The sequence below is a fragment of the Megalobrama amblycephala genome, linkage group LG5, assembly GCF_018812025.1.
Source record: "Megalobrama amblycephala isolate DHTTF-2021 linkage group LG5, ASM1881202v1, whole genome shotgun sequence".
In the NCBI taxonomy this organism is placed as follows: Eukaryota; Metazoa; Chordata; class Actinopteri; order Cypriniformes; family Xenocyprididae; genus Megalobrama; species Megalobrama amblycephala.
In genome coordinates, this window is record NC_063048.1 from 21,261,666 (window position 1) to 21,289,041 (window position 27,376).

The 27,376-nt window shown below is 36.4% G+C and overlaps 1 protein-coding gene across 6 annotated transcripts in view; it reads left to right on the forward strand.

Annotated features, from left to right (window-relative positions):
• The first annotated feature begins 100 nt into the window (after positions 1-100).
• The window catches only part of kif20ba (kinesin family member 20Ba), a 32,616-nt gene continuing 5,340 nt past the window's right edge, over positions 101-27,376 (forward strand). Inside the window, exons 1-31 of one of the 6 annotated variants that reach the window (XM_048191179.1) lie at positions 101-260; positions 608-719; positions 828-917; positions 1,023-1,142; positions 1,343-1,481; positions 2,702-2,886; positions 2,974-3,025; positions 3,111-3,323; positions 4,171-4,282; positions 4,380-4,451; positions 4,543-4,689; positions 4,799-4,955; positions 5,563-5,823; positions 6,044-6,183; positions 6,298-6,427; positions 7,684-7,891; positions 8,240-8,289; positions 8,440-8,559; positions 9,260-9,407; positions 10,173-11,142; positions 13,267-13,405; positions 13,506-13,628; positions 13,728-13,788; positions 13,914-14,039; positions 15,698-15,816; positions 15,920-16,075; positions 16,163-16,339; positions 19,387-19,521; positions 20,076-20,165; positions 21,501-21,713; positions 23,879-23,938. In XM_048191179.1, coding sequence (XP_048047136.1) covers positions 612-719; positions 828-917; positions 1,023-1,142; positions 1,343-1,481; positions 2,702-2,886; positions 2,974-3,025; positions 3,111-3,323; positions 4,171-4,282; positions 4,380-4,451; positions 4,543-4,689; positions 4,799-4,955; positions 5,563-5,823; positions 6,044-6,183; positions 6,298-6,427; positions 7,684-7,891; positions 8,240-8,289; positions 8,440-8,559; positions 9,260-9,407; positions 10,173-11,142; positions 13,267-13,405; positions 13,506-13,628; positions 13,728-13,788; positions 13,914-14,039; positions 15,698-15,816; positions 15,920-16,075; positions 16,163-16,339; positions 19,387-19,521; positions 20,076-20,165; positions 21,501-21,713; positions 23,879-23,938 — 4,821 coding nt within the window. In that variant the 5' untranslated portion in view covers positions 101-260; positions 608-611. Of the gene's footprint in view, positions 261-607; positions 720-827; positions 918-1,022; positions 1,143-1,342; positions 1,482-2,513; positions 2,606-2,701; positions 2,887-2,973; positions 3,026-3,110; positions 3,324-4,170; positions 4,283-4,379; positions 4,452-4,542; positions 4,690-4,798; positions 4,956-5,562; positions 5,824-6,043; positions 6,184-6,297; positions 6,428-7,683; positions 7,892-8,239; positions 8,290-8,439; positions 8,560-9,259; positions 9,408-10,172; positions 11,143-13,266; positions 13,406-13,505; positions 13,629-13,727; positions 13,789-13,913; positions 14,040-15,697; positions 15,817-15,919; positions 16,076-16,162; positions 16,340-19,386; positions 19,522-20,075; positions 20,166-21,500; positions 21,714-23,878; positions 23,939-27,376 lie in introns of those variants that run through there. The other 5 variants (XM_048191181.1, XM_048191183.1, XM_048191180.1 and 2 more) reach the window with 5 other exon arrangements.

Here is a 27,376-nt window from a genome sequence, read left to right on the forward strand (position 1 = left end):
CAATAAGCAACAATTGTAATTGTGAAATGCGCACACTGCCCAGCTGCGCAGGACACAAATGCAACATCTGCGCATTTACAGCGCCACTGTGACGTGCACGAGCACGCGCTCCCAGCAGCCTTTGCTGTTGCTCTCGCTTATCCGATTGGTGGAATTTGAAAATAAGTAAGCGCGACAGTTCGGGAGATGAGACAACACAAATAAAACACAGCCACGAAGTCAAAAACAGTATAACACTCACTTTATCTTTTGACAGCCCTGTAAGTCAACTAAATTACCTTGTTTTAATGCGCATGCTTTGGTGTCCTGTTTTTATTTGTTGTTTTTACAATGAACGTCCGAGGTTGTAAGTTTGTGTTATTCTATAGTCTTTGGTTTGGGAGGGTCTTGGTGTCCATTTTTTCCAGGTTTAACGTTACTTATAAAATATCTAAGTTGTGTAAATTAAATATCTATTAAAATGTAAATAAGATATTTGAGAAAATGTAAAAATAAGTAACTTAGGATCTTTCAAATTATTACCATCAGATGTGACAATAGTTGTTCTCTGTGTATCAGAGGCTGTTATTTCATCCTATTTTATGTCTTCTCAAATGTTTCTTTATAGCAGGATGATGGAGTCAGGGCTGAAGGGTGATGCGGCAAGACCAGAGATGATAGTTGTGGAAGATATAAGAAAAAATCTGTCCTCAGAGTTCAACGACTGTTCAATTTTCCAGGTAAGATGACAGATGGCCATGACTTTGTTCATAAATGTATGCTTTTTACTTTTATGATTTATGAAATGCTCAACTGAAATTGATTGAGCCTTGGTTTTTCTTTTGAAGGACCCGTCTGACCTGGAGAAGGAACATTTGAAGGTGTATCTTAGAATAAGACCATTTTCAGCTGCTGAGATTGCAAATGGCGAATCACAGGTGAAAATAAGGAAGAAATGGTTCAGGGATATTTCACACACTTCAGTGCAAACCCTCATGTAGAAATGTTTTGATATGGTGTACCTTCTCTCTGTGTTTTTGAAGGACTGTGTGGCCATTCAGCCTCCAGAGACTGTGCTTCTCAAAGCTCCACGATCATCTCTCTCTGCCAGGCTTAGTGATAAATCAGTGCCAGTTACAGCTCAACGTTTCCAGTTCTCTAAGGCAAGCAGACATATCAACACACGTGGTCTAGATAGTGATTGATTGTGTGAGCCAGTAGTTTTTTGACAACCCTTAATAACTTGAATATTCAAATTTGTCTTTGGAAATAAAATACTCCTCTGTTTGGAAATACTGCTCTGTAATGAGTCGGGTTCATAACTTTATAAATGTGCGTATTAATGTGTATTTTTTGTTTTTAGGTTTATGGTCCAGACACTACACAGAAGGATATGTTTGATGGCACAGTGAGGGATCTTGTAAAGAATGTGCTAGAGGGACAAAATTCTCTAGTCTTTACATACGGTGTCACAAATGCTGGGAAGACCTTCACATTTTTAGGTTTGTATATTTTGTTTGTCTTATTTTATCGACAGACTTAATTATTTTCTATTGTTATCAACATAATGCCAAAAATGGCAAAAGTTGCTACATTTTAATGAAAAATTACAAAGATTTTATTATTGTGCACCTAATAAATGTTTAGCAGTAAAGGCCAGGAATGTGTATTTAGGACAATAAAGTACGATCTGTTTTAATCAGAACAACCCTGTAAAATAGGGTCTGTGTTGATGATCTTGTTGATTAAAGGGATCCTTGATTATGATTTAACTTTTTTAACTTTAGTTAGTATGTAATATTGCTGTTTGAGCATAAACAACATCTGCCATGCTGTCATTTTACGCCGGACTGCTTCACAAACGAAGGTCAATTCAACGCTGGATTTGCCCAAGAGATTAACATGACAGCACATGCTAGCTGATGAGTTGAATCAACTCCACAGCAACTACATAAATTTATCCACTAATCTTTCAGAAACGTTGAGACGCATTCTAAAAGTTGTAACTTCTTCCTGAGTTTCTCTATCACTGTCTGACTCCGTTTTGAACAATGTAAATCTGAACATCTTTACTGACAATCGTCATTTTGGCTGCTTGAGATTCTCCAACTGTGTTGTTGTTTTTGAACAACCGAAGCGCGGGCTGTTAAATCTCCGCCCTCTTCTGGAAAGGGGGCCGGGAGTAGCAGCATTTAAATGGACACACACAAAAACGACCTGTTTTTGCTCACATCCAAATGGGGGCAAATTTGACAAGCTATAATAAATGATCTGTGATCTATATTTTGAGCTGAAACTTCATACACATTCTGGGGACATTAGAAACTTATATTTCATCAGGTAAAAGGGGCTTATAAGTGCCCTTTAAAGTCACAATCAAACAAGTAGTGACAAATCATCCTTCCATATCGAAAATAAAAAAGGATGGTGAGGACTTGATTCTATCTGGTTGTTGATTGAATGGAAGCAGATCTTAATGCAAGCTTGTGGTCAACTGTAAAAAAGGAGGCGTGGTTTAAGCAGACTAATTGATTGGAATTAATTAAAACAATTGTGAGTTTGTGAAAAAATTATGCATGGATCATTTGCAGTAAGATCTTTAAGATGCCTTTAGAGAATAGATAGGGTGAATTTCCATTTCACTTCATGCTAAATTTAAAATATTTGGTAAAATATGTACTTTTGTAAAATATTTAAATTCAAGCATAATGTCCTGTTTTAGGTCCAGATACTGATCCAGGGGTCTTGCCCCGTTCCCTCAACATGATCTTCAGTAGTCTGGATGGTCGCATCTTCACTCAGATGTGCCTGAAACCCCAAAGGTGCCGGGATTTCATTAGACTCACCAAAGAACAGCAAAATGAGGAAGCAGCTGGCAAACGCAACCTGCTCAAGCTTTTCAAAGAGGTACTTGGGTCATAATGAATTTAACACCCTCAGTTTTTACAGGGGTGTTTCATTTGACTGAATCTTTAGTTTTATTTTTCTCTTTAGACTGATGCGCAGAAGAATATGTCTTGCCACAGCTCGAAGTCTGATCTTGAAGGTAAAGAAAGAATGTTCCAGGGTTGTGCTTGGAAGTCTGTTTATATTGTTTGTCTGGCTGACACAACTTTCTGGTTGCTCGATAGAAGGTTCCTCTCTCTGTGATATAAGCTCTGCAGTGAATGAGAGGTGTTTGGCTATGGATATGGATATGCACACTAAGTTTTCTATTTGGGTCTCATTCTGCGAGATCTACAATGAGAACATCCACGACTTGCTAGAACAGCACGCGAGCAATGCTTCACGGAGAACCAACCTCCGCCTTTGTCAAGACGTCAAAGGAAACTCATTCATCAAAGGTAAAGGAGTGCCTGCTTCTGTAATTTACTTTTTATCCTGTCAGTAAATTAATTCACTTTTTATTCTCTCAATAATTTAAGATAGAGCTGATTGTGCATCCAAGTAAAAGATGAACTTATATAATATACAGATATATAATAAAGTTTTGCATGTAACAACAAAATTAATTCAGTTTGTAAAGCTGGGATTAAAATGGTATAATGTGCATATTCACTTACATTTTACCTTTTTATGCATTTTTTAATCCAAAGCATCTTAAATTCACGTTTTATCAGTTCGTGCATTCTTTATGAATCCATGACATTGGTGTTGCTATTGCCCTGTACTGTTTGAGCTTACGGGAGTGAGACTGCATTATAAGTTCATTTGTGTGTACTGGGGTCCATTCTTCATACCTCGTTTAATACATCTGATGATTTGACAGATGCCAGATCTTTTAATTGTGATAACTGATCTCTGGCTAATTTGGTTCTTCAAACGAATTTGTGGATCTAGTCCTGTTTCAAATAAGCTGCTCTCAAGCAGGTTTTGAGTTTATGGACCTGTTGCTATAAAAGCGACTCCAGGATGAGCTTCGAAGAACTTAAAAATCCTGGGTCATGGCAAGTCGCCAACAGTAAAATCCTGAATAATCAACGTATGAAGAATGGGCCCCTAGAGTAATTTCAGGGTTTTTATTTGGAAATAATGTGTAATAGCCAAAACTGGCCAGGTGCTGGTGCTAGAGCAACAAGAAAAAATGTATATAATAGCATTTCCATGGGTGATTCAGCTGGTTAAGAAAAATGTTTGTGTAGCCTATGCAGATTGCGTTGTTGCTCACAACTGTTTTTGTGAATTTTCCAGATCTGAAATGGGTTCAGGTGAGCAGTGCTGATGAAGCCTTAAAAGTGATGAAACTGGGCAAAAGGAATCAGAGCATCTCCAGCACTAAACTCAACTTGCTCTCTAGCAGGAGGTACAAATTCCTTCCTGTTGCTTATCTGTTTTAATGTGGTGGATTCTGTATGGATCTGTCATTTTGACTTTATGTCCCTCTTTGTTTGATTTTTCAGCCACAGTATTTTCTCAGTCCGGATCCTGAAGGTGGAGGATGTGGGAATACCCAGAGTGGAGTCAGTCAGCGAGTGAGTCTGTGTGTTCTGATCTAAACTCTACCTGCAAGGTGTTTCTGTTGTGTTTCAGAATGGTTTGTAAAAGTATGTACTCTGGTTCCAGGCTGGCGCTGTGTGATCTGGCCGGATCAGAGCGATGTGCTAAGACACAAAATAAAGGTGAGCGGCTGAAAGAGGCGGGAAACATCAACACCTCTCTGCTCAGCCTGGGAAAATGCATCAATGCACTCAGAAATAACCAGCAGGCCAGGTAAACAAGTCTCTCTTTTCTCTTTCTCTCTCTCTCTTATATTTTTCTTTTTCCCTTTATTCCTTATTTTCCTTCTTTGTCTTTGAATTGCTCTTATTTTGTCTTTCAGACAGCACGTTCCATTCAGAGAGAGTAAACTCACTCACTATCTGCAGGGCTACTTTACGGGCCGGGGTAAAGCCTGTATGATCGTAAACATTAACCAGTGCGCCTCCATGTATGATGAGACACTCAATGTCCTCAAGTTCTCTGCTGTAGCTCAAAAGGTATGTAACATCCTAATATATATGCACCTTACTGATTAAGATTTCGTAAGATAAACCCATATGAATTGGAATGGCTTAATCCAAGTCTTCTGAAGAGACACGGTATGGTTGTATAGTTGAGCTTCTGTTTACCATATTTGATGTGCTCTATGTACATTTGTTGATCAGTGTTTGCATTTGAATAAAAGCCTAAATTAAATCTGCTCATCATATAAAGTGATCGTTTCTCTTCGTTGGAAGACTTGAATTAAACCACTTGATTCATAAGGATTATTTTTACGATGTGTTTATAAACTTCAAATGAGTGTCAATTTCCGTGGAATAGACTTTCAATGGAGAGACAGACATTTCAAGGTTCATTAAAATTACCTTAAATATATTTGTGTTGTGAAGATGATCAGTTTTATGGGTTTTGGATACATTTTCATTTTTGAGTGAACTGTCTGTTTAAAAGGGCTGTATTCTACACAGTGTACACTTTTGGTTCATTTTATTGTTTTCCCATCATGTTTGTTTGTCAAACTGCTAAAATGTTTATTCATTCTCTGCTAAAGTGCTGAATGGTTACTTGTAGCTGTGTTATGGACAGCTCTGTCTTGTTTTTCAGGTGGTGGTCCTCACGACTAAGAGTGCTCCAGTGGTGGTGAAAAGGAGTGCTAGAGAGGTGTCATTCATTATCAACAACGTTGATCGCCGGGAAATGCGACGCAGCTCACTGGTACGATGGGACACCAGCCTTGAGGATGTTCAGGAAGATTCTGACACTGAGGAGGGGGAGGATGAAGATGGCAGTGAAATGGAGGACACCATACTGGATGCTGAGGAAGAAGGGAAAGAGACTGTGCTGCTCGATAAAGAGGTTTATGAGGTGAGATTTGGCACCCTACACCGTAAGTCACATCTATGGTAATTTTAGGTTTTGTCCTAATCAGCCATAACTTCAACAAGCGTCACATGAGGTTTTTAAGTGATTATGACCTAACTAGTACAGAATTATTGATGCCTATATTTATTTTTTTGCTGCATGTTTTTATGTTTGAATAACAGTGGGGTTTCTGCTTCAATATGTTTTGTGTTTGTTTGTAAAGGCCCAGCTGCAGTTTATAGAGGAGATTCAGCAGCAGTTGAGGAAGGAGAAAGCAGAACACTTAGCTCTCGAGGCACGTGTTCGAGATGAAGTTACAAAAGAATTCTCTGAGCTGATTTCCCAGATGCAGGAAGATTACAGGTCAGAGATCACAGGCCCCCGTGCTCAATTATGTGTAATTATAACAAATTACAGGTCATGCTTTATGATGACCCAGACCGCTTTCGTTGTTTGTTTGGTTTTTTTCTATTTTAGTGAGCGCATATCCAGAGAGAGAGAGCTGATTGAAGAACGGTGTGAACGGAGACTGGAGATTTTCAAAAACTTGGTTGGAAAAACAGCTGTGGAGGACGACAGCATGTTTTTAGCTGCATCAAAATCAGAGGTTCAGATATGCTTATAGAATAGATATTCAAGGTTATACAGGGCTCCAGACTAACATTTGAGAGCAGTAGCACCGGTGGCACCAGCACTTGATTTGGTAGAGCTTGGGGGTGGAGGGATTTTTAATCATAAAGGTAATTTAATGATAAGATGACTATCGTTTCGCGTTAATAAGTGCAGCAACTAATACACTGTGTTCTAAATTATTATGCAAGTGACGTATCAGTGATGTTATCTAAAAAGACATGGAGAAATAAAACAAACAAACAAACAATTCCTTTGAAAAACTAAAATCTGAATGTTTATTGGACTGAAATCCTACTGATGTCAGTTGCATAATAATTTGGAACATAGTGTAATGTTATTTCTTGTAAATGCACATTTGACAGTAAAGCACTGAGCTTGAGCTGAGATGCAGATAAAATTAACTTTGATTAACAACATTAACATGTAAATACCTAGTTTTATAGAGAAAAAAAAACATTTTGGTCATCACATTAAAAATAACATTTAAATTTGAATATATATTTAGAGCTTTGAAGTGCTGGAAAAAGTGTTAAGCACTTGAAAGTCCTTAAAGTGCTTGAATTTCACTCTCAAAAGGTTGTATGAACCCTGAAATTAATAATGTAAAAACATTGGACTATTTCTGCCTCAAAACCATGGTTACAGTTACTACATTAAATTCATTGTGAATGTTGTTGATTTGTGGACTGAAAAGCCTTCTATAATTTGTTCGTTCATGGCATTTCTCCTGGTTTCCACGTCAGCACTGTTTGATCTGATATCTGTGGTTTATGACAGAGAATTCTGCTCACTAGATGTCACATCGATGTTATTAATACTGCGGAATATTCAAACGCTTTCTCGATGCACCTCCTAACTGCTGTGTAGTAACAGTGTCACGTGATAGAGATCGCCCATAAGTAAACCTGTTCTGAGCTTGTGCTGTGCTGTCTATTATTGATCGGCTCTATTACATTAGAGCTCAAATGAGAAGCGTGGTTTCGTTTTATTTGCCGTTTGATGTTTTTCATATGCAGCAGAAGTGAGAGCTCTAATCAGTTGGGCAACGTGGTGGCCGCCCAGTGCAACCAATAACAAAATGTACTCGCACCGGCAAGAAAAAAGGTCACAAAATGTGACCATTTGGTTGCAGTCTGGAGCCCTGTTATATAAAGACTTTCTTTGAAAGATGATCATACTTCTTTTGTGAATAGTAATTGCAGTTGTGAATTTGTGTGTACGTGTGTGTAGGAGGAGAACCATGTCTCTCTAGACAGCATGCTTGACTCTATGAGCAATGACCTGGCTGAAATCAGACAGGATGCCCAGGATGCCCAGTCTTGCTTGGTGACCTCTAAACCTAGAGACTCTACAACGCTGCATGACCTTGAGAAAAAGGTCACAGAACTTTCAGAACTGCTCAGTGAAACTCAGAATCAGCTGTCACTCAAATCAAAGGGTGAGAAACGATTGCAGATGATTTAACACACACCAAATTTCCACCTGCTCACTTCCACAAAAATATGTTGTGTATCCCCTACCCATTGTCTGTTAAATATTTTTGCAATTTAGGGTTCCTAATGTTCTGGAGAACCTGTAAATATCAGGAAATTTCAAAATGTTTTTTCCCTTCCAGAAGTTTTATTAAGTCTTAAAAGGTCATAGAATTTTTCTAATATTCTTTAGCTAGAAAATGCTTTTTGTGTGACCGAAAAAAAGTTGTGGAAATTCATTGGCCAGAAAGTAGTCCAACTTGCCAGACTTCCTAATCACTTGATCTAACACCAAGCCCCATACTCCCTCACAGAGCTGGAAACCCAGAGCCGACTGTCAGATGAACTGGAGGAGGTGAAGAAGGTAAAACCACCATTGTAAAAGGCCTGTGCCATTTTAACATGAAATATGAAGTCCAGACTGTAAGGTTATGTGTCACTGCGAGTTCTGCATATACAAGCGCCACTTATTTTCTTCTATTTTCTAAGTTGTGGCTTGTTCTGCTGCTTTTAGGCTCTGGAGAGCCACAGGCAAAGGGAATGGGATCTGAGTGAAATGTGCAGACAGAAGGATGAGATGGTTTCTAAACTCCGGACAGCTCTTGACCAACATGTAGAAAACACAGCTCAGGATGTGAGTATGAACATCTAGACGTTGTTTTGAAATGTTCAAAATAATTGGATGTACACTACCATTAAAAATTTGGGGTCGGTAAGATTTTAAAATGTTTTTGAAAGAAGTCTCTTATGCTCACCAAGGCTGCATTTATTTGATCAAAAATACATTAAAAACAGCAATGTTGTGAAATATTGCTTCATTTTAGCAGTTAACTGTTTCTAGTTTAATATATTTTAAAATGTATTCCTGTGATGGCAAAGCTGAATTTACTGCAACCGTTATTCCAAAGTTCAGCGTCACATGATCCTTTAGAAGTCATTCTAATATGCTGATTTGGTGCAAAAGGTTGAAAAGTTTTTTCTGCTTAATATCAGTTGTGCTGCATTTTTTGTTTCTTTTTTCTTTCTTTTTTTTAGGATGAATAGAAAGTTCAAAATAACAGCATTTATGCAAAATGGAAAACTTAAAGTTTTAAATGCATAAAAGTGAATAAATTAATAATTCATTATTAAAAAATATAATCTTACTGATCCCAAACTTTTGAACAGTAGTGTATCTTTTGGTAATGGTTAAAAGAATATTTTGCCTAAAAATGAAAATTCTAGCATTATTAACTTTCATGGTGTTTGTCCTATTTGGAGCTTCACAGCCCATTGTCACTGTCAAATTGTAGCTTTTTTTTTTTTTTTTTTTTTTTTTTTTTTTGGATTTCTAGAGAACCCAAATCGACTCCATCAAAAAGGAGATCATCCAACTTAAACACAATTGTACCTGCTCACAGCAGCGGCCCAGCTTACAGACTGAAACCAGAAAGCGGCGTCAGGAAGGGGAGGGGCTTGATGGACAGCCCCCACTCAAGAAAGGTATAGACTCCGTCCCAGGTGCTGAAAAGTGCCTCCCAGCGTTTGTCACAACCAGAGGGGCCAGCCGAGAGAATCGGGTCAAAGGACGACGATACCTCCATGGTCGAAAAAGGCTGTCAAGCATAAAGAAATAATCTTAATAAATGTTATGTTTTTAGAAAGTTACCACAGTGCCTTGTAAGCCCTGTATCTCAAAGTACTTCTGTGAAGTGTATTGTTTTTATGAGCTCAACTGAATAAAGAAGTATATTTATTTATATTTATTATTACATATGGTGAACATTGTACAAAATTAAAAGAACTGTAAGTCATATAAGGGGGGCAAAATATACTCCACTTTCATATAAAAAAAAAACCAGAGTAAAAGAAATATTATAGTATCAAAGCATCCCAGTCACACATGAGGTGCTTCCTGCGTATAAACAGGAGGCTTTCAGACTGTGTGATTACACATTTAAATGCCCCTCTTTCATCTTCAGAATGAAATCAAATTGCAGATTAATTGTACGCCCCATGTGCAAGTAAAGACTAGTGCATTTTAGATTAAATTAATTACTGGCTTTGTTGCTAGGCCAGTAGCAATAAATGTGAAATGCCTGGTTGTACCAAACTAATTTGAATGTTGAAGCAATATTTAAATTAAAACCATTTATATTAAGCATACACATAAATATTGTATTATTGCTTATCATACTGACACATTACTAATATCAAAATATTTATAAATGTCTTTTAAGTGTTTCTAAAGTTCTCCATTGTGTGTAGGTCCCCTGGAGGACTTTAAAGTCCAAGATGGTGTTTCAGATAATGGGTGTCAAGACTCCGCCCTTCTTGAGGTCAAAGGTCAGCTGGAGTGTTGCCTTGCTGAATCCAAACAAAAAGACAAGCAGATCACAGATCTGGAGCAGGAATGCCACACATTAGAAGTTTGCATACAGGATCTGAAATCTAAACTGGAAGAAAGAGTTTCACAGGATCATATTCTACCAGAGAAGCTGTGTCAGACATCCTTGGAAACCAAACCTATGGCAACGGCAGTGGATTGCACGAATTTGACGGTAGAAGTTGTGTCCGGATCTAGCAACACTACAGAACTTTTAAAAGGTGTGTATGAAGAACTTTCTGCTGCCAAAGCACAAATGGCTAAGCAAAATCACGAACTGGGAGAAAAGAACAAACACATCTTGACTCTTGAACAGGAAATTACACTCCTGAAACAAGAAGCAGAAAGCTTTGCTTTGCTTCAGTCTAAAAACACATCAGCTGACTATGATGACCTCAAAAAAGTCAACTCTGAATTGCAGGCTAAGGTCGCCACCCTTTATGGTGTCAAAGCTGAACTAGAGGAGAAAGTCAGATGCCTTCAGAAAGAGGAGGAAGATACTTCACTTCTGTCTAAAGAGCAGGGGCTTAAAGATGAGGAGGTGGGGCTGACAAACCCTAACACTCTTGGATCTAAAAGCAGGAAGATCAATAGCAAAATAAATATGCTGTCTGAAAAGGAGGCTGAACTTGCACAGAAGGAGAAAGCTCTAGCGTCAAAGGAAGCTCAGCTTTCAGTGCTGCAGAAGAGTCTGAAGGAAGTGCAGGATCGTCTGGAGGAGGAGGAGACGCAAGCGGTGCAAGAGGCTCGCAGAAGGGAGGTGGAGAGAAGGAGAGAGCTGCTGGCTGTGGCAGAGGAGGCCATCGCTCAGAAAGATGCAGAGCTACAGAAGAGACAAGAAGAGATCAACCGGTCAGTCATTTCTCTCCTGAACTATAATACAGTTTCCTAAAAACACAAGTCACATCAAACCACCATACAAAATCCATCCAATTTAATTCTTAATTAGCATTGCCAAACACATAATTCACTATTTTTTATATTTTTTCCATAAATTTAATTTATATCCAATACCATTAAAAAAGAAATTAATACATGCCATTCAGCAGTGATGCATTAAATTTATCAAAAGTGACAGTAAACTTTCTATTCATCAAAGAACATTTTCACGGTTTCCACAAAAATATCAAGTAGCACAACTATTTTCAACATTAATAATAATAATAGAATGATTTCTGAAGGATCATGTGACACTGAAGACTGGAATAATGGCTGTTGAAAATTCAGCTTTGCCATAACAGGAATAAATAAAAATTTTCAGATATATTAAAATAGAAAACAGTTGCATTGAATTGAGCATAAGAGACTTGTTAAAAATCTTACCAATCACAAACTTTAGAATGGTAGTGTAATATAAAAAAAATATGTAAAATATAAAAATTGAATTGTATTATATTACAATTTTGTTTGGTGACAATTCACCTGTAAATGGTCCTTAGAATTGAAATAAATTGCTGTTTAATGTTGATTCTTGGTAAACAAAGATGTATGTCTTTGGAACAGACTTTAATGGTGTTAGGCATTAGCAGCTTTTGTATAAGCACTGATGATTTGTTTGAACATCAGGAGAGCATTAAACGGTTTGAGAAATTTTGTTCCTCATTGGCTGAAATTCAGTATCTTGCTTCATTTGTCAAAGATATTGCACAACATTGCTGCTTTTGATGGATTAATTACCACATAAGACATTGATTTATTTTGGTAGTTTGAAAGCCTTTTTTGTTGTTTGTTTGTTCTTTCTGAATAAGCACGAAAAGAAAAGTATATTTGTAATCAGGATTATGTGTAGTCTATTCTGTCAGATTAATGGTCTATTTTTAAAGTTTTTAACTATTGATTCACTAACAGATTTTACATTAGCTGATGCCAATAACTAGAGAGCAGGGTGGGTGATATAATACCAATATTAGGGCTGGACCATATGACCTAAAATCAAAATCTCGATTAATTGTATATTTACCTTGATTACGATTAATGATTACAATATTCGATCTGCCCCAAACTTCACGTTTTATTAGAGTGCTGTCCTGAAGACATCTACATGTCAATATTTAGTTGCAGTCATAGCGCCACCTATGGGCAATGTTTTTTTTTTTTTTTTTTTTTTTTGCCCTCATAGATCACTGACATGGTTTGTACTGTAAATATGCTTGGCTATTAGAGGTGTGATATTTTTTTCCTAATAAGAGAGTGCTCTGACATGACATAGCTCACTTTCAGCAGTTATTTTATCTATGGTTCTTACAGATTTCTGCTTGTAAATCTGTTGTAAATCAGATACAGATAAATTGGCACAGTACCAGTACATTTATTTGAATGCCTTAATGAGAGCGATTGCGTGTGTGAATTACTCTTATAGTCTCTCTATTAATTGTGAAGCTGTGGGTTGTAAGTAGTTACTTCAAAAGTAGGAAAATATATGCTATAACTTTTTTTAGTTTCTAAGCTACTTTAGTTATAAATCACAGGACAAAGTTTCTGTGCTCCTCTATGCATGCGATCTTCACGTGATGTGCAACTACTGTCTGTATGAGTGTTCGTGTGCCACAATGCATCATTGCAGTAGCTCAATATAATAATACACATTTGATGGTCTAAAATCCCTTGAATGTCCAAAATGGCAAGCCTTGAAATAAATACAATTGACAAAGTTTAGTGAAAATGCAAGTGAAAGTGTGTGCTGACTTTTGAGTTTGAGTTGCTTCCATGCCGCAGTAGTATGTTTTTAAGGAGAAAGTATTAACCAAAAAAAAACATCATGAGAAAATTGTCAGTTAGAGGTTCTGAATTTCGATTTTGAATACTTTTCGATTATTCATCCAGCCCTAATCAACCAGACTTCACTGGAAAAAAGTAAAATCTGGGAAAGAAAAAAAAACGTCTCTTAATCGGCCAATAAGACATTGTTTAATGATGTAGAAATTTAATCAGAAAACGATTAATCAGACAACAAAAATGTGGTTTTTCATCTCTCAGGTTAAAGGAGGAGATTAAAACTAGCGAGTGTAAGATGAGCAGTCTAGCTGTTGATCTGCGCAGAAGGGAAGATGATTCATCAGATCTTCGGGAAAAACTCTGTGACTCAAAGAAACAGATTCAGCAGGTCCAGAAAGAGGTGAGAACTCACCATTCACTTATTTAAAGTCTTTACCATCTGGTCTGAAACATGAATTTTTGTTGACCTGTGCTAAAACTCCTGATGTTGTTTGACATAGATCTCCTCCATGCGAGATTCTGAGAAATCTCTACGACTGAAGCTCGGTGACCTAGAAAAGACAAAAGCACAGCTCCAGAAGGAGATCGCCAACAGGGACCGCATCATCAACCAGCTGAAAGCTGTAAGCACCATCCAGTCATGAACACCTAAAACCACAGAGTGAGAAACATTTACTGAAATTGGCATGTGACTTGAATATTTTCTCTTTCTTCTAAAACAGGAACGATCCTCCGAATCTAAGTCAGATGAGAATCTGCTGCTCTATCAGAAAACATGCAAAGGTTTCTTTTGTTTACTTGCATCTGCATGAGTGTGTGCAATAATGGATTCCACTTATTTTTAAGTGCTTAATTAAATACATGTCAACACAGTAATGAATCTTAATTTTTGTTGATGGTTTCTGTAGATTTGCAAGAGCGTGAGCGTGTTATTGAAGACATGCGTTTGGCACTGACAGAACAGGAGGAAACACAGACACAGCTGGACCTGGAGCTGGAAAACAGAGAGACTCAGATAAATGAGCTCACTCAGGGTGAGATTACATGGATAATATTGCATTCACGATACATTAATAATATATCATTCAATAAAAAAAGGATTATACACAGAAAAAATGTATATATTACAAATGTATTTCAGAGTGTTGCTTATTAGGGCCCGAGCACCGATGGTGTGAGGACCCTATTGTAATTGCTCGGTATTGTAATTATTCTCCTCTGAAATGAATCACATTTTTGAGGGCCTAAACATGCTTGAAAACTCATGAAACTTTGCACACACATCAGAAGTGGTGAAAATTTACATCAGATATGGGTTTCTGAATTAGGTGTGGCAAAATGGCTCAATAGCACCACCTACAATATTTCAATTAAGCACCCTTCGCACTACGTTTCACGTGTACGTATGACATTCGGTAGACAAATGTTACAGCCCAATACCTACATAAAAGTCCCTGGGTGCAAAATCTGAAAACCAACAGGAAGTGGGATATTTCTCTGCAAAATCTTTGCAGTTTTTGCTATTTCCAGATGTTGTATTTTAACGAACTCCTCCTAGAGCTTTAATCAGATCAACGTCATATTTGGTCAGTCTAATCTAAAGACCTTTGCAATGTTAAATTGAGAAGATCTTGACTTTTCATTTAAGGGCGTGTCCGTGGCGGCCTGACAAATTTTGATGTTTCGCCATGAAATATGAAGTTGTTGTAACTCGGACATACAATGTCCAGTCTGCCCCAAACTTCATGTGATTTATTAGAGTGCTGTCCTGAAGACATCTACATGGCAATATTCAGTTACAGTCATAGCGATACCTGCGGGCATGTTTTGCACTGTGATTAACTCCTCAAAGAGATTTAACCAGATCAACATCATATGTTGTCAGTCTAATCTGAAGACCTTAGCGATGTTAAATTGCAAAAATCGTGTCTGTGGCAGACTGACAAAGTTTTATGTTTCGCCATGAAACAGAAGTTGTTGTAAATCGGGCATATAATGTCTGATCTGCCCCAAACTTCACATGTTTGATAAGACATCTACATGACAATATTCAGTTAGTCGTAGCGCCACCTGCCGGCAACAGGAAACGGCATGCTTTACACTGTAATTTAATTCCGAGAAACACATTTAAAAATGCTATGAAGTACCAAACATACTAGAAACACATTAAATCATGCAACACTTGGCTAAGTACTAATGTATGTAACTCAGGCATACAATGTCCGACCTGCTCCAAACTTCACGTTTGATAATAATCCTTACCTGAAGACATCAACATGGCAAAATTCAGTTATAGTCAAAGCACCACCTGCTGGCTGCAGGAAGTGTGGGGCATCAAAATGACTTTGCCATATTTCAATATTACCCACTGTTCATTGTTTTCCTAAGGCCGTGAGTGCCAGTAAGCCTGGGTGCTGGCAGTGAGCCCATGTGCGAGGGCCTTTTCATCGCTGCTTGCAGCTTTAATTTGTAATGTGTAACAATTTAAATTTGGTTATTTGATAGTGAATAGAATAAGTGCAGATTCTTAAATATTTCTAATACTCTTGTTCATCATAATATATATATATTTTTTTTTTAAACCTTTAAAAACAAAAACCTTTATATGTATAGGATCAGTAGATTGAATTGATTGAATGCCAGTTTTTCAGTATGGTCTAAGACTTATGGACCTCACTGTATTTATTTCCAGAATTGGTGAGGTTGAGAGAAATTCTCCCTGAGCAGAGGAACAGGAGAGATTCTAGACCGATCTCTGATGACATTTTACAGGCCAGACAACAGACCACTCAGGCCCAGGAGAGCTTACAGGTCTAGTGTCCAGATATTTTCTCTCTTTCTCTTCAACTCCGTGAACGGAGAAAATGTGTGCTCATGGTCTTATAGTTTGGTTCTTCTGCTTTCATGTTTGTAGCTAGCCAATGAGAAGCACCAGACAGAGCGTAGGAAGTGGATGGAGGAGAAGTTGGTTCTGATTGGTCAGGCTAAAGAGGCTGAGGAGAGGAGGAACCAGGACATGAGACGATTCGCTGATGATCGAGAACGGCATGCCCGCCAACAGGCTGAAATGGTAAAGAGCATTGTGTGTTTCCAGAGACAACATCAGACATGTATTTTTAGTTAAGAGAGAATGACTGTCTTGATACATGTCAATTAGGAGTCTCTGGCCACACGTCTTGCTGCTCGTGAGGAAGAGATGGAAAGCTGGAGAAAAGAGAGAGACACGCTTGTCTCAGCTCTGGAGGTTCAGCTAAAGAAACTCCTCACATCCAATGCAGAGAAAGACCAACAGATCAAGATTCTTCAGTTCAGTAACACCCCCCAAACACCAGAGGTCAGTGAAGTTTCGGTTACAGATCTCACCATCTACACAAACTCTTTAAAACATTTTAATAAAAAAAAAAAAAAAAAAATCTTTAATTCAACAAGAATGCATTAAATTGATCAAAAGTAAAAGTTAAGACATTAAGGATGTTCAAATAAATGCTGTTCTTTTGAACTTTCTATTCATCAACAAAAATTCAGCTTTACCATCTCAAATCTTAAAATATATTTAAGTGGAAAACAGTTATTTTAATTTGTAATATTATTTCAGTGTTTTACTGTGTTTCAGCTTACATAAATCCAGCCTTGGTGAGCATAAGAGACTTCTTTCAAAAATATTTAAAAATCTTACGGACACCAAACTTTTGAATGGTAGTGTAATTGTCTGATATATAAAAGCACATTTTAAACTGAATTGAAACCAGTAGATGCATCATCCAAATCAAGACTTTGGATAAACCAATAACATACCAGGAATGATCAAGAATTGTTTTTTACTAGTGTTTCTTTTAAATGTCAGTTGCAACTTCTGGTTCACGCACACTTTAAAGGGGTCATATAATGCCACTTTTACATGATGTAAAATAAGTCTCTGATATCCCCAGAGTGTGTATGTGAAGTTTTAGCTCAAAATACTGCATAGATAATGTTTTATCGCATGTTAAATTTGTCACTTTTTGAGGGTGAGCAAAAACGCTCTGTTTTGGTGTGTGTCCCTTTAAATGCAAATGAGCTGCTGCTCCCAAGAAGAGGGTGGAGTTTCAAGAGCTCATTTTAGCACATAGTGTTAGCAGTGCCAATTGTCTCATGCAGATTCACTGAAAATGTCAGAAACTGTTCATCCTTTTATTTTCAAACCTAAGTCGGACAATGATGGAGAGACTCAAGAAATGACATGTAGAATGTAACAGGACGTTTCTGAATGGTTAGTTGCTTAATTTATGTACCTGATGTGGGATATCTTAAGGTGCCCTAGATTCAAAAATTGAATTTACCTCGGCATAGTTAAATAACAAGAGTTCAGTACATGGAAAAGACATACAGTGAGTCTCAAACCCCATTTTTTCCTCCTCCTTATATAAATCTCATTTGTTTAAACGATCTCCGAAGAACAGGCGAATCTCAACATAACACCGACTGTTACGTAACAGTCGGGGTGTACGCCCCCAATATTTGCATAATGCCAGCCCATGTTCCCAACATTATGAAAGGGATTACACAAGGGTAGCCAGTTAACATCTGGAACTGCACACAGCCGAATCATCAGACTAGGTAAGCAAGAACAACAGCGAAAAATGGCAGATGGAGCAATAATAACTGACATAATCCATGATAGCATGATATTTTTACTGATATTTGTAAATTGTCTTTCTAAATGTTTCGTTAGCATGTTGCTAATGTACTGTTAAATGAGGTTAAAGTTACCATCGTTTCTTACTGTATTCATGGAGACAAGAGCCATCGCTATTTTCATTTTTTAAACACTTGCAGTCTGTATAATGCATAAACACAACTTCATTCTTTATAAATCTCTCCAACAGTGTAGCATTAGCCGTTAGCCACGGAGGACAGCCTCAAATTCACTCAGAATAAAACTTTAACATCCAAATAAATACTTTACTCACATGATTCGATGTATGCACACAGCATGCATGATGAACATCTTGTAAAGATCCATTTGAGGGTTATATTAGCTGTGTGAACTTTGTAAATGCGCTGTAATATAGTCGAAAGCTCGTTTGGCAGGGAGCACGCGAATTAAAGGGGCGGCGCCGAGTGTAAATCAGTGCATTGTTAATGATGCCCCAAAATAGGCAGTTAAAAAAAATTAATTAAAAAAAATCGATGGGGTATTTTTAGCTGAAACTTCACAGACACATTCAGGAGACACCTTAGACTTATATTACATCTTGTGAAAAAGCATTCTTGGGCACCTTTAAAGTCATTGATTAGCATATTCGGTCATGATAATCTATAAATCGCTCATATAGGAACTGTTGTAAGATGCCTAGAGAGCCAGAGAATATATGCTGCACGAAGATGGAAAAGTAGTTTCGTTTAATTATGGTTATAACTTATGATGTCATCTTGCTTTAATGACATGCTATTGCATTTGTGTTACGTACTGTATTGCAATAACATGTCCTCACCCCTTTGTTGCATGTTCTTGGTGGCGTAACTTTGCAGATGTTGTTTGTGCTCTAACATCAACATCACACACTAACTAAAGTTAAAAAAGTGAAATCATAATCAACCACCCCTTTAAAGTTTACACATAACAATGACCAAAAAAATTGTCAGTGTTCTAAAAAATTGATTGATTGATATTTATCATAATTAGACTTAAATTTTAATGACAAATATTTATTTTAATGTCATGTACACTGCAGTGAAGTTACATTTTCATGTATACTATCTTCTCCACATGTTTCAGGTATTTTGTCCGCATTCATCTGTTTTTGTTCAAAATTAAATGACTTGATATGAAAGCATGTTTAATTGAGATATTATTTCATAATTCCTGGGGTAATTCACTCAGTGGCAGTACAGGTACATGTAGGAAAGTATGATAGCAGTGTCGTCGTGTTCAACGGTGCTGAATAGTTGATTCTGATTGGTTGACAGACATTCTAAGAGTTAATTTTCTATAACTGTACGACTATGAAGCAGTCCAGATTTGTTTACTGCGTTACAGTTTCAAATCACTTGCATCAGCAGAACTTCAAAAAGCCATGCTGCTCTTTTGAAGCCAAGCAAATCTAATAAAAATGACATACAATTCAGAGTTCAAAGTTACTTTTAGCCGGACTAAAGCTGAATGGGATCACTGTCCAGTTAAAAATATATAATAATAATTTGGAGACTTTGGATGACTATAAGTCATCTGGATGTGATGTATACACACAGAATCTTATTGCCAACAATAGTTTTACTTAAAAAGTAGTTTCTGAAAAAGTTAAACAGCAAAAGTTAAACTAATAGCTGTGTTACCACTTGATTGTTTGCTATATTGTTCTATAATTCATTCAACACTTTAATATTCTGTCTCTGTCTCAGGAGGTCACTGAGGACAGCAGGACTGAGGCACTGCAGGGAGAGCTGGCTGCAAAGGACGCAGAGATCCAGAAACTGAAGGAACAGCTCAGTGTCAGTGTCATAGACAGCAGACTTCACAGAAACTCATCTACCCAGGTCATACACAAGTGTCTTATTACCACCAATTCACCCCTAACCTTTGATTCATTAGAGTCTGCGTTGGACCAATATAATCACTGTCAAAAGACCTAGAATGTCATTTGAAGTGGCTTTACTCTGGATGTTGTCAAAAAGACAGCATTTTGACATTTCTACAAAACACACTGCTAAGTAAAGTGTGGCCTTGTCCTTCAAACGGTCATTTTTATTTTATATAATTCACCTCAGATAAGCTGAGTTCTCTGAATGCTAGGAGGAACTGAGAGTTATATGAATAGAGCTTTCATATGGATTCTATTGTATAATAGTAGTCAGTAGACTAGAAACTGGCCTTGATTACTTTTTACTTCTTGGTAGATCAATGTCTTCCAAAGAATCGTCTCCCCAAACTGATTAGTACACATGTATTCATTCAGGGAGTTCTCAATATAAATTTGTACCAACCTGAGGTGACGTGTTGTTTATTAGACATAGTTGTATAATTAAATTGAGTTGGTAATTAGATGTAGAGTGAGGAATGTTTATTGACTGTCTCTTAATTGCTGTGCTAGACGATGGAAGAAGAACTGTCTGATGTCAAGCCTCTGAGCACCAGTACGCTCAAACAAATGAGCACAACCAGAGGATCTGTCACCAGTCAGGTAAAACAGAAATACAACCTACCTGTGTTTATCATGTCGTTGTAAACATGTTGAATCACTATTACAATCTGTTTTTGTTTTGTTTTGTTTTTTTCATTTAGTTTATACCTATTTTATGCAATAATAGATTTTTGGGTTTTTTGGACAATTCTTACACAGAAGTGCATATTCATCTCTCTTAGTTTTGAACAATCCATCTGTCAGTATAGATAAACACCACGGAAGGTTGTATCATGAACTAACAATTTTTTTTTTTTAATTCGTTTAGATTAATATTAATTTATTAGTATATTTTTCACTGTTAATTGATGCTTGTTCATAATAATAATTAATTTTGAATTCAGTCATTTAAACTTAAAATTGTATTTTTAAACATGAATTAGTATATGTAAACACTACCATTCAAAAAATTTGGGGTCAGTAACATTTCTCTCTCTTTTCTTCCTTACTATTATGCATTAAAATCCTTGCTGAATAAAAGCGAAAATAACGCAATTTATAATGCTACAATATATTTCTAAATGCTGTTCTTTTGATACTTTCTGTTCATCAAAGAATCCTGAAAAAATGTATCAGTTTCCACAGAAGTATTAAGAAGCACAATTGTTTTAGAAATTGATATTAATAAGAAATGTTACTTGAACATCAAATCAGCATATTATAATGATTTCTGTAGAATCATGTCACACTAAAGACTGGATGATGCTAAAATAATAATTCAGCTTTGCCATTACAAGGAATAAATTACATTTTAAAATATATTAAGCTACAGTTTTTTTTCTTTTTTTTAACAAATACATGCAGCCTTGATGGACAGAAGAGACTGCAAACTTTTGAACCATAACATAGTTAAAAAGTGCTGTTAAAATATTGTTCACTGTTATTTCATGATACCTAATGCATTAACTGATGTTAACAAATGTTGCCAAAAATCTCTACTAGTGATAGACCATTATTTCTTCCATCCAGGCTAATATTTGGCCTGACATATTTTGGGTTATCAGCATTTGGCCAGTGATTGTGACTGATTGGCCAGTTAGGTGACCATTTAGGTTAGTTAGGTGTCAGTTCCGACAACCTCTTCATTACATCTTTTATTTACACATTTTAGTGAAATATCAGTAAATTAAAAATTAAAACTCTAATTTTAACTCTAATTCTCATTAAATAAACAAGTTTACCTGTTGCGGCACCTCTCATGTTACATCTCGTTAGATGAATTTGTTGCATTTGCTCATTTTTGATAAAAAGTGTCTACTAAATATATTAATGCACATATTTTTCAGTCCAGTGATTATGATAATCAAGTTGATGATAATAATCTTTATATCGCAGAGTTCATCCACTAGCTTTCCACTCGTGCTAGATTCATCAGAGATCTCCACGGAAACAGGCAGACGTTCCAGATTTCCACGGCCTGAACTGGAAATTTCCTTCAGCCCCCTGCAGCCAGATCGTTTTGCTCTCAAGAGGCAGGGAGAAGATTCTGCCATTACTGTTAAAATCTCCCGACCCACACGCAAGAGGAAGAGCGGGGAGATGGAGAAGGTGAGAAATGATTCGGATGGAGGAGGTGTAGAAAATGGTTCTTAGTTCACACAAATTAGAGTAAAGTGCTGTGACTGGAATGACCTTCAATCATCTTGTGCTTGAGCAAAATGTCTAATCTTTTTTATTTTTAGCCTTACAATCATGGAAAATTTAGTAGAATGTTAGTGCAGATTTATCACACTAAGTTCTCTAGTTGTTTTTTTTTTTTACTTTAATTTAATTTACTTTAAAACCTTAATTTTTTATTTTATATATATATATATTAAGGTTTTAAAGTAAATTAAATTAAAGTAAAAAAAAAAAAACAACTAGAGAACTTAATGTGATAAATCTGCACTAACATTCTACTAAATTTTCCATGATTGTAAGGCTAAAATATATATATATATATATATATATATATATATATATATATATATATATATATATATATATTACAGTACAGTCCAAAAGTTTGGAACCACTAAGATTTTTTATGTTTTTAAAAGAAGTTTCGTCTGCTCACCAAGGCTACATTTATTTAATTAAAAATACAGTAAAAAACAGTAATATTGTGAAATATTATTACAATTTAAAATAACTGTGTACTATTTAAATATATTTGACAAAGTAATTTATTCCTGTGATGCAAAGCTGAATTTTCAGCATCGTTACTCCAGTCTTCAGTGTCACATGATCCTTCAGAAATCATTCTAATATGCTGATTTTCTGCTCAATAAACATTTATGATTATTTCCTATGTTGAAAACAGTTGTGTACTTTTTTTTTCAGGATTCCTTGATGAATAGAAAGTTCAAAAGAACAGCATTTATCTGAAATACAAAGCTTCTGTAGCATTATACACTACCGTTCAAAAGTTTGGGGTCAATAAGAATTTTTATTTTTATTTTTTTGAAAAGAAATTAAAGAAATGAATACTTTTATTCAGCAAGGATGCATTAAATCAATCAAAAGTGGCAGTAAAGACATTTATAATGTTACAAAAGATTAGATTTCAGATAAACACTGTTCTTTTGAACTTTCTATTCATCAAATAATCCTGAAAAAAAATATTGTACACAAATATTTTGTACAATTGTACACATTAAATGTTTCTTGAGCAGCAGATCAGCATATTAGAATGATTTCTGAAGGATCATGTGACACTGAAGACTGGAGTAATGATGCTGAAAATTCAGCTTTGCATCACAGGAATAAATTACTTTGTGAAATATATTCAAATAGAAAACAGTTATTTTAAATTGTAATAATATTTCACAATATTACTGTTTTTACTGTATTTTTAATTAAATAAATGTAGCCTTGGTGAGCAGACGAAACTTCTTTTAAAAACATTAAAAATCTTAGTGGTTCCAAACTTTTGGACTGTATATATATATATATATATATATATATATATATATATATATATATATATATATATATATATATATATATATATATATATATATAAATATTACTATTATTATTAAAATTCTTCATAAATAATGTAGACCATCTGCTGCTGACCTAATCTGCACAGCCAGCAGCCCTGTAATTGTCCTAATTAGTCATTAACAAGGCTCTAATTTTGCTCACACTTAACAGTGTTCATTTTACATGGGCAGCAAAATGGCAGTCCTATTAAGCATATATTTCTGAGTGTGAGAATAAATTTATGTGTGTGGTTGAATGTGACTTGGCCTAACCTCACACACTCTCTCCAGGCAACTTAAACACTCTGGGAGCAATAACAATAATTATAGAATACACAGTAGGTTTATAGATTTTTAAAAACCTGTTTATAGAAATTTAATTGAATTGTTCAGACAAAGGGATTACCAATACACGAATACAAATCTACCATAAATGCTGACTAAACAGGTTGTTAACATTTTATTATATCACACATAATATGGGTAGCCATGCACTTAAGAGTCTCTAGTCTGGGTAGGTCATGCTGTTCTCTCAAAACACTGCAGTGAAGATGTTATGTTGCACAATGAAAGAGTGCTCTTCACTCAAAATGAGTGACCTCTTATTGTCAAAGAATCTTGTGCTCTCAGACCAGTTGTCCCTGGCAACAGAGTCACGCTTCCACATGCTCTGTATCTGCTAATTGTTGGAGAGTTTTGTAATTGAATGGTACAAACTATTTTTATGGTGCTTTTGTTGGCTTGAAGCAGAAAGGAGGCAGGAGCTGCACGGTGAAAAAGAAAGCTTTCTCTGAACCCAATCCTCAGGTACCCTTTTCCTGTTTAATCCTACTACAACAGCTCTTCCACCTTCAGGACTCCTAATGGTCTGGAACCAAACATTCACAGCTAAAACAGACACTTGGGGTCATGTTAATTTCCTCAGGTTAATCCACAGAGATTAGAAGTATAAATCCATTAATTATGTTATTACTTATTGCCCTCTGGATTTTTTTCCTTCACACCAAATCAATTTGAGCAAGTCTGTGTGATGTAAGTGTTCCATTAAATAAGATACTGGCAGAGCTTGTCCTTAAAATCAACATGAAACCCAAATTGACTCGACTTTTTTAAAAGAACCGAAAATTAAAATTCTGTTTTTTGCTTGTCCTCATGTTGTCCTCATATGCTGTTATCTTTTCAGTGGAACACAACGGACAGTTCTAAGGAATTTTAATGCAGCTGTACTTAATGCAAAAAAAAAAGGACAAACCTGTATTCCAAGTCTTTGTGGCACAGGTTGGATGTCATTAAAAAATGTCATTGGTTCTGGTCTAATATCAGACAAATATGCATCAGGTTTAACATGCGGCAAAATCTACAGCATAGAGCTGCTTAATTATTCCTCAGATATTTTTTTCAGCTCCACAGAAAAAATAACATATCTAATGACAGAATTTTCATTGAGTCATCTATTCCTTTAATACACATTCTTGGTCTAATTGTGTAGGACTTTTCTATCACCTAGGCCAGTAGCCAAATACTGTAGTTGCACTACCGTTCAAAATTTTGAGGTCAGTAAGATTTGTTTTAATTGTTTTTGAAAGAAGTCTCTACTGTTAAAGGTTGTGCAACCGTTTTAATTAATGTAATAGTTAAGCAGTAAATGATTTTACAATTCAGTCTGTTCCTGATCAGTAAAATCTATCTTATTCTCATTGAATATTGTGTTTTACTCTGAAATGTCACATTACATGGCCTAGTCCAGACCTCTTTGAACAGAGAGTACCTATAAAGTGTAAAGATACAGAAATTAAAACTTTTGCAACTACCAGTAGTCTTCTTAAAGGTGCAGTATGTAAGATTTTTGCAGTAAAATATCAAAAACCACTAGTTCAGTGTTATATATTTTGTTCACTTGAGTACTTACAATATCCCAAATGTTTCCAACTATTTGTAAATCGTGAGAAAATTGCAATTTTAACCAAGGCTCCGGGACGTGTGAGGAGTCGCCTGTCAATTGCGTCATACCCGCATTACCCTCAGTCTGCCTCGGTTTCCAATTTTACATTGTAGAAACCATGGAAACACCAATGACGCTTTAATATATTACACGCTTTAACAGACAAGGGAACAACTGTTTTGATATATTTATAGACAGAAAATTGTTGTTATATAGCTCAACACTTTTAATCTTATTGTTTAAATCTAATTTTCTTTTTTTTTTTTTTTTTTTTTTTTTTTTGCGAATACCATGCCTCAGAGAAAAACACTATTTTGTGAAGTAGCTAACATAGCATAATCAGATGCAGCTTCTTTATTTTTAGTAACAGTAATACAGAATTTTCTCCATCATAAAATGTTTTAAAATGAATTGCATCCAGCATTTAATATGATATTCTAAAATCGATCTAGCTTACTGCAGTGTGTCTCAAACAATTGACTCACAGCAGCCGCTGAGCGAATGCACAGAGTAACGTTACAACACACTCAAATGTATCTAATATGATAAACAGAGCTGCGTTACCTGAAAAGCGGAAGCGGTGCCGGCAACTGTGGCATAACAGAAGTTCCGCTGCTCGTGAGGTGTGTGTTGCGCAATCGCTCCAGTGACACTCGGTCCTGCTCTGCTTTATACTACAATAACGTTAATAATCACATCCATGAACATGATTTCTTCCTGAGTCCTATCCCTATTCTTTTGCACCATCCTTTGATGTGAAGACCACATGTCCCAAGATTCAGCGCTCAAACTTGGCGTCATCAAGCTACGCCTTCTTGTTTTGAATAGGCCTCTAGCGGACAGAAATCCTACATACTGCACCTTTTAACACTTTATAGTTCCTAATAAAGTTATTGTGACCATTTTATCCGGGCCATTTGGTTAGAGTTCCTGATGGTGGAAATGCAGCTTCTGAGTCATTATCCCTGAAGCTTTTGATGCATCAAAGAAATTTTAACCTATCAAGGTGGGTGTGTAAATGGAGCGGGTTTTGCTACAGTATGTGGTTTTACAGATCCATTATGGTGATATTACCTATAAGAGCTGTCCATGCCCTCAGTGGCTGGGCATTTTTTTCTACATGATGCATAAACGACAAAGGCTTTGGGAGATAATGCTCTGTAGAACTTAAAATAGACCCATAATTCATCATTCACCCACAAAATCCTCAAGGTCATGACTTTTCACATAATTGGGGAAATCATTGCAATCGTGTGATACGTTCACCCTCGACACCTGAATTATTGTAATTACACTTTCCCATTTCATGGCAGCACCTGACTGCAGAACAAGCCATCAGTCTTGATTTTTGAATTGTGAATGGCTTGGCAGGTTCCTGGGAGTCAGGGCATTAGTTACGTTTAATGCAAGCTTGCAAGTCGGAGAGCAGGTGACAGGTGTGACAGACAGAGATCCGCCCCTGTCCGCCCCGTTTAGGTTAGCGGGTGTTACGAGCGTGGCATTGGCTGTCACATGCAATGTCACAGATGCAATCTTGTTGTCTACAGAGACGGATAGTGACAGGAAGGGAGTGATGGAGGGAAAATGCAGACAGGTTGGAGAGAGAGAAAGAAAGAGACTGAAAACTGATGAGTCACTGGAGAGAGACTAAGTCTTTCAGACTGAATTATTTATTTATTCTGCAGATTTAAATATTTTTTTCATGTAGTATTTGTTCATGCATGTGTGTAAGAGAGGGATCAGACAAATGCTCTGCTGTCTTATTAAAGATGCTTTAAAGCACTCCACACTCTTGGCACTAGATCTGTCAACTAATCCTCAGGGTTTTGTGCTGTGTTTCAGTGTCAAGAATTTCACCGCCACTCTTTCCAGCTGACCTGAAACCAATTTGTGTTTTGTCAGTAAAGATTAAAGATTCAGATCAGTCAGATACTAAGTGCTGTGTGTTTCTCAATATGCATTTAGCATTTTACATTATAAAATTGCCTGCTGACCTGAACATCAACAGAGGATTAATTAACCACTGCGACTGGGTAATTGTTCTTTCCTTAACTAGTTCATCAGTGTTCATAACATCCATCACATCTAATATGACCGATCACAGCCAAGCATTGAGATTCAAATAAGGCCTGTTTCACTGTCTGTGGTGTGAGAACTGCACATATTAATGTTGCCATCCATATTCAGAGGTTACAGCATTCATACTAACTCAGGTTAACAGCACATTTTCAACACTTTCTGCAGTTAATAAAGAAAATCATTTTCACATGCAGTGATTGGAACCCTTTTATTCAGTAAATCTG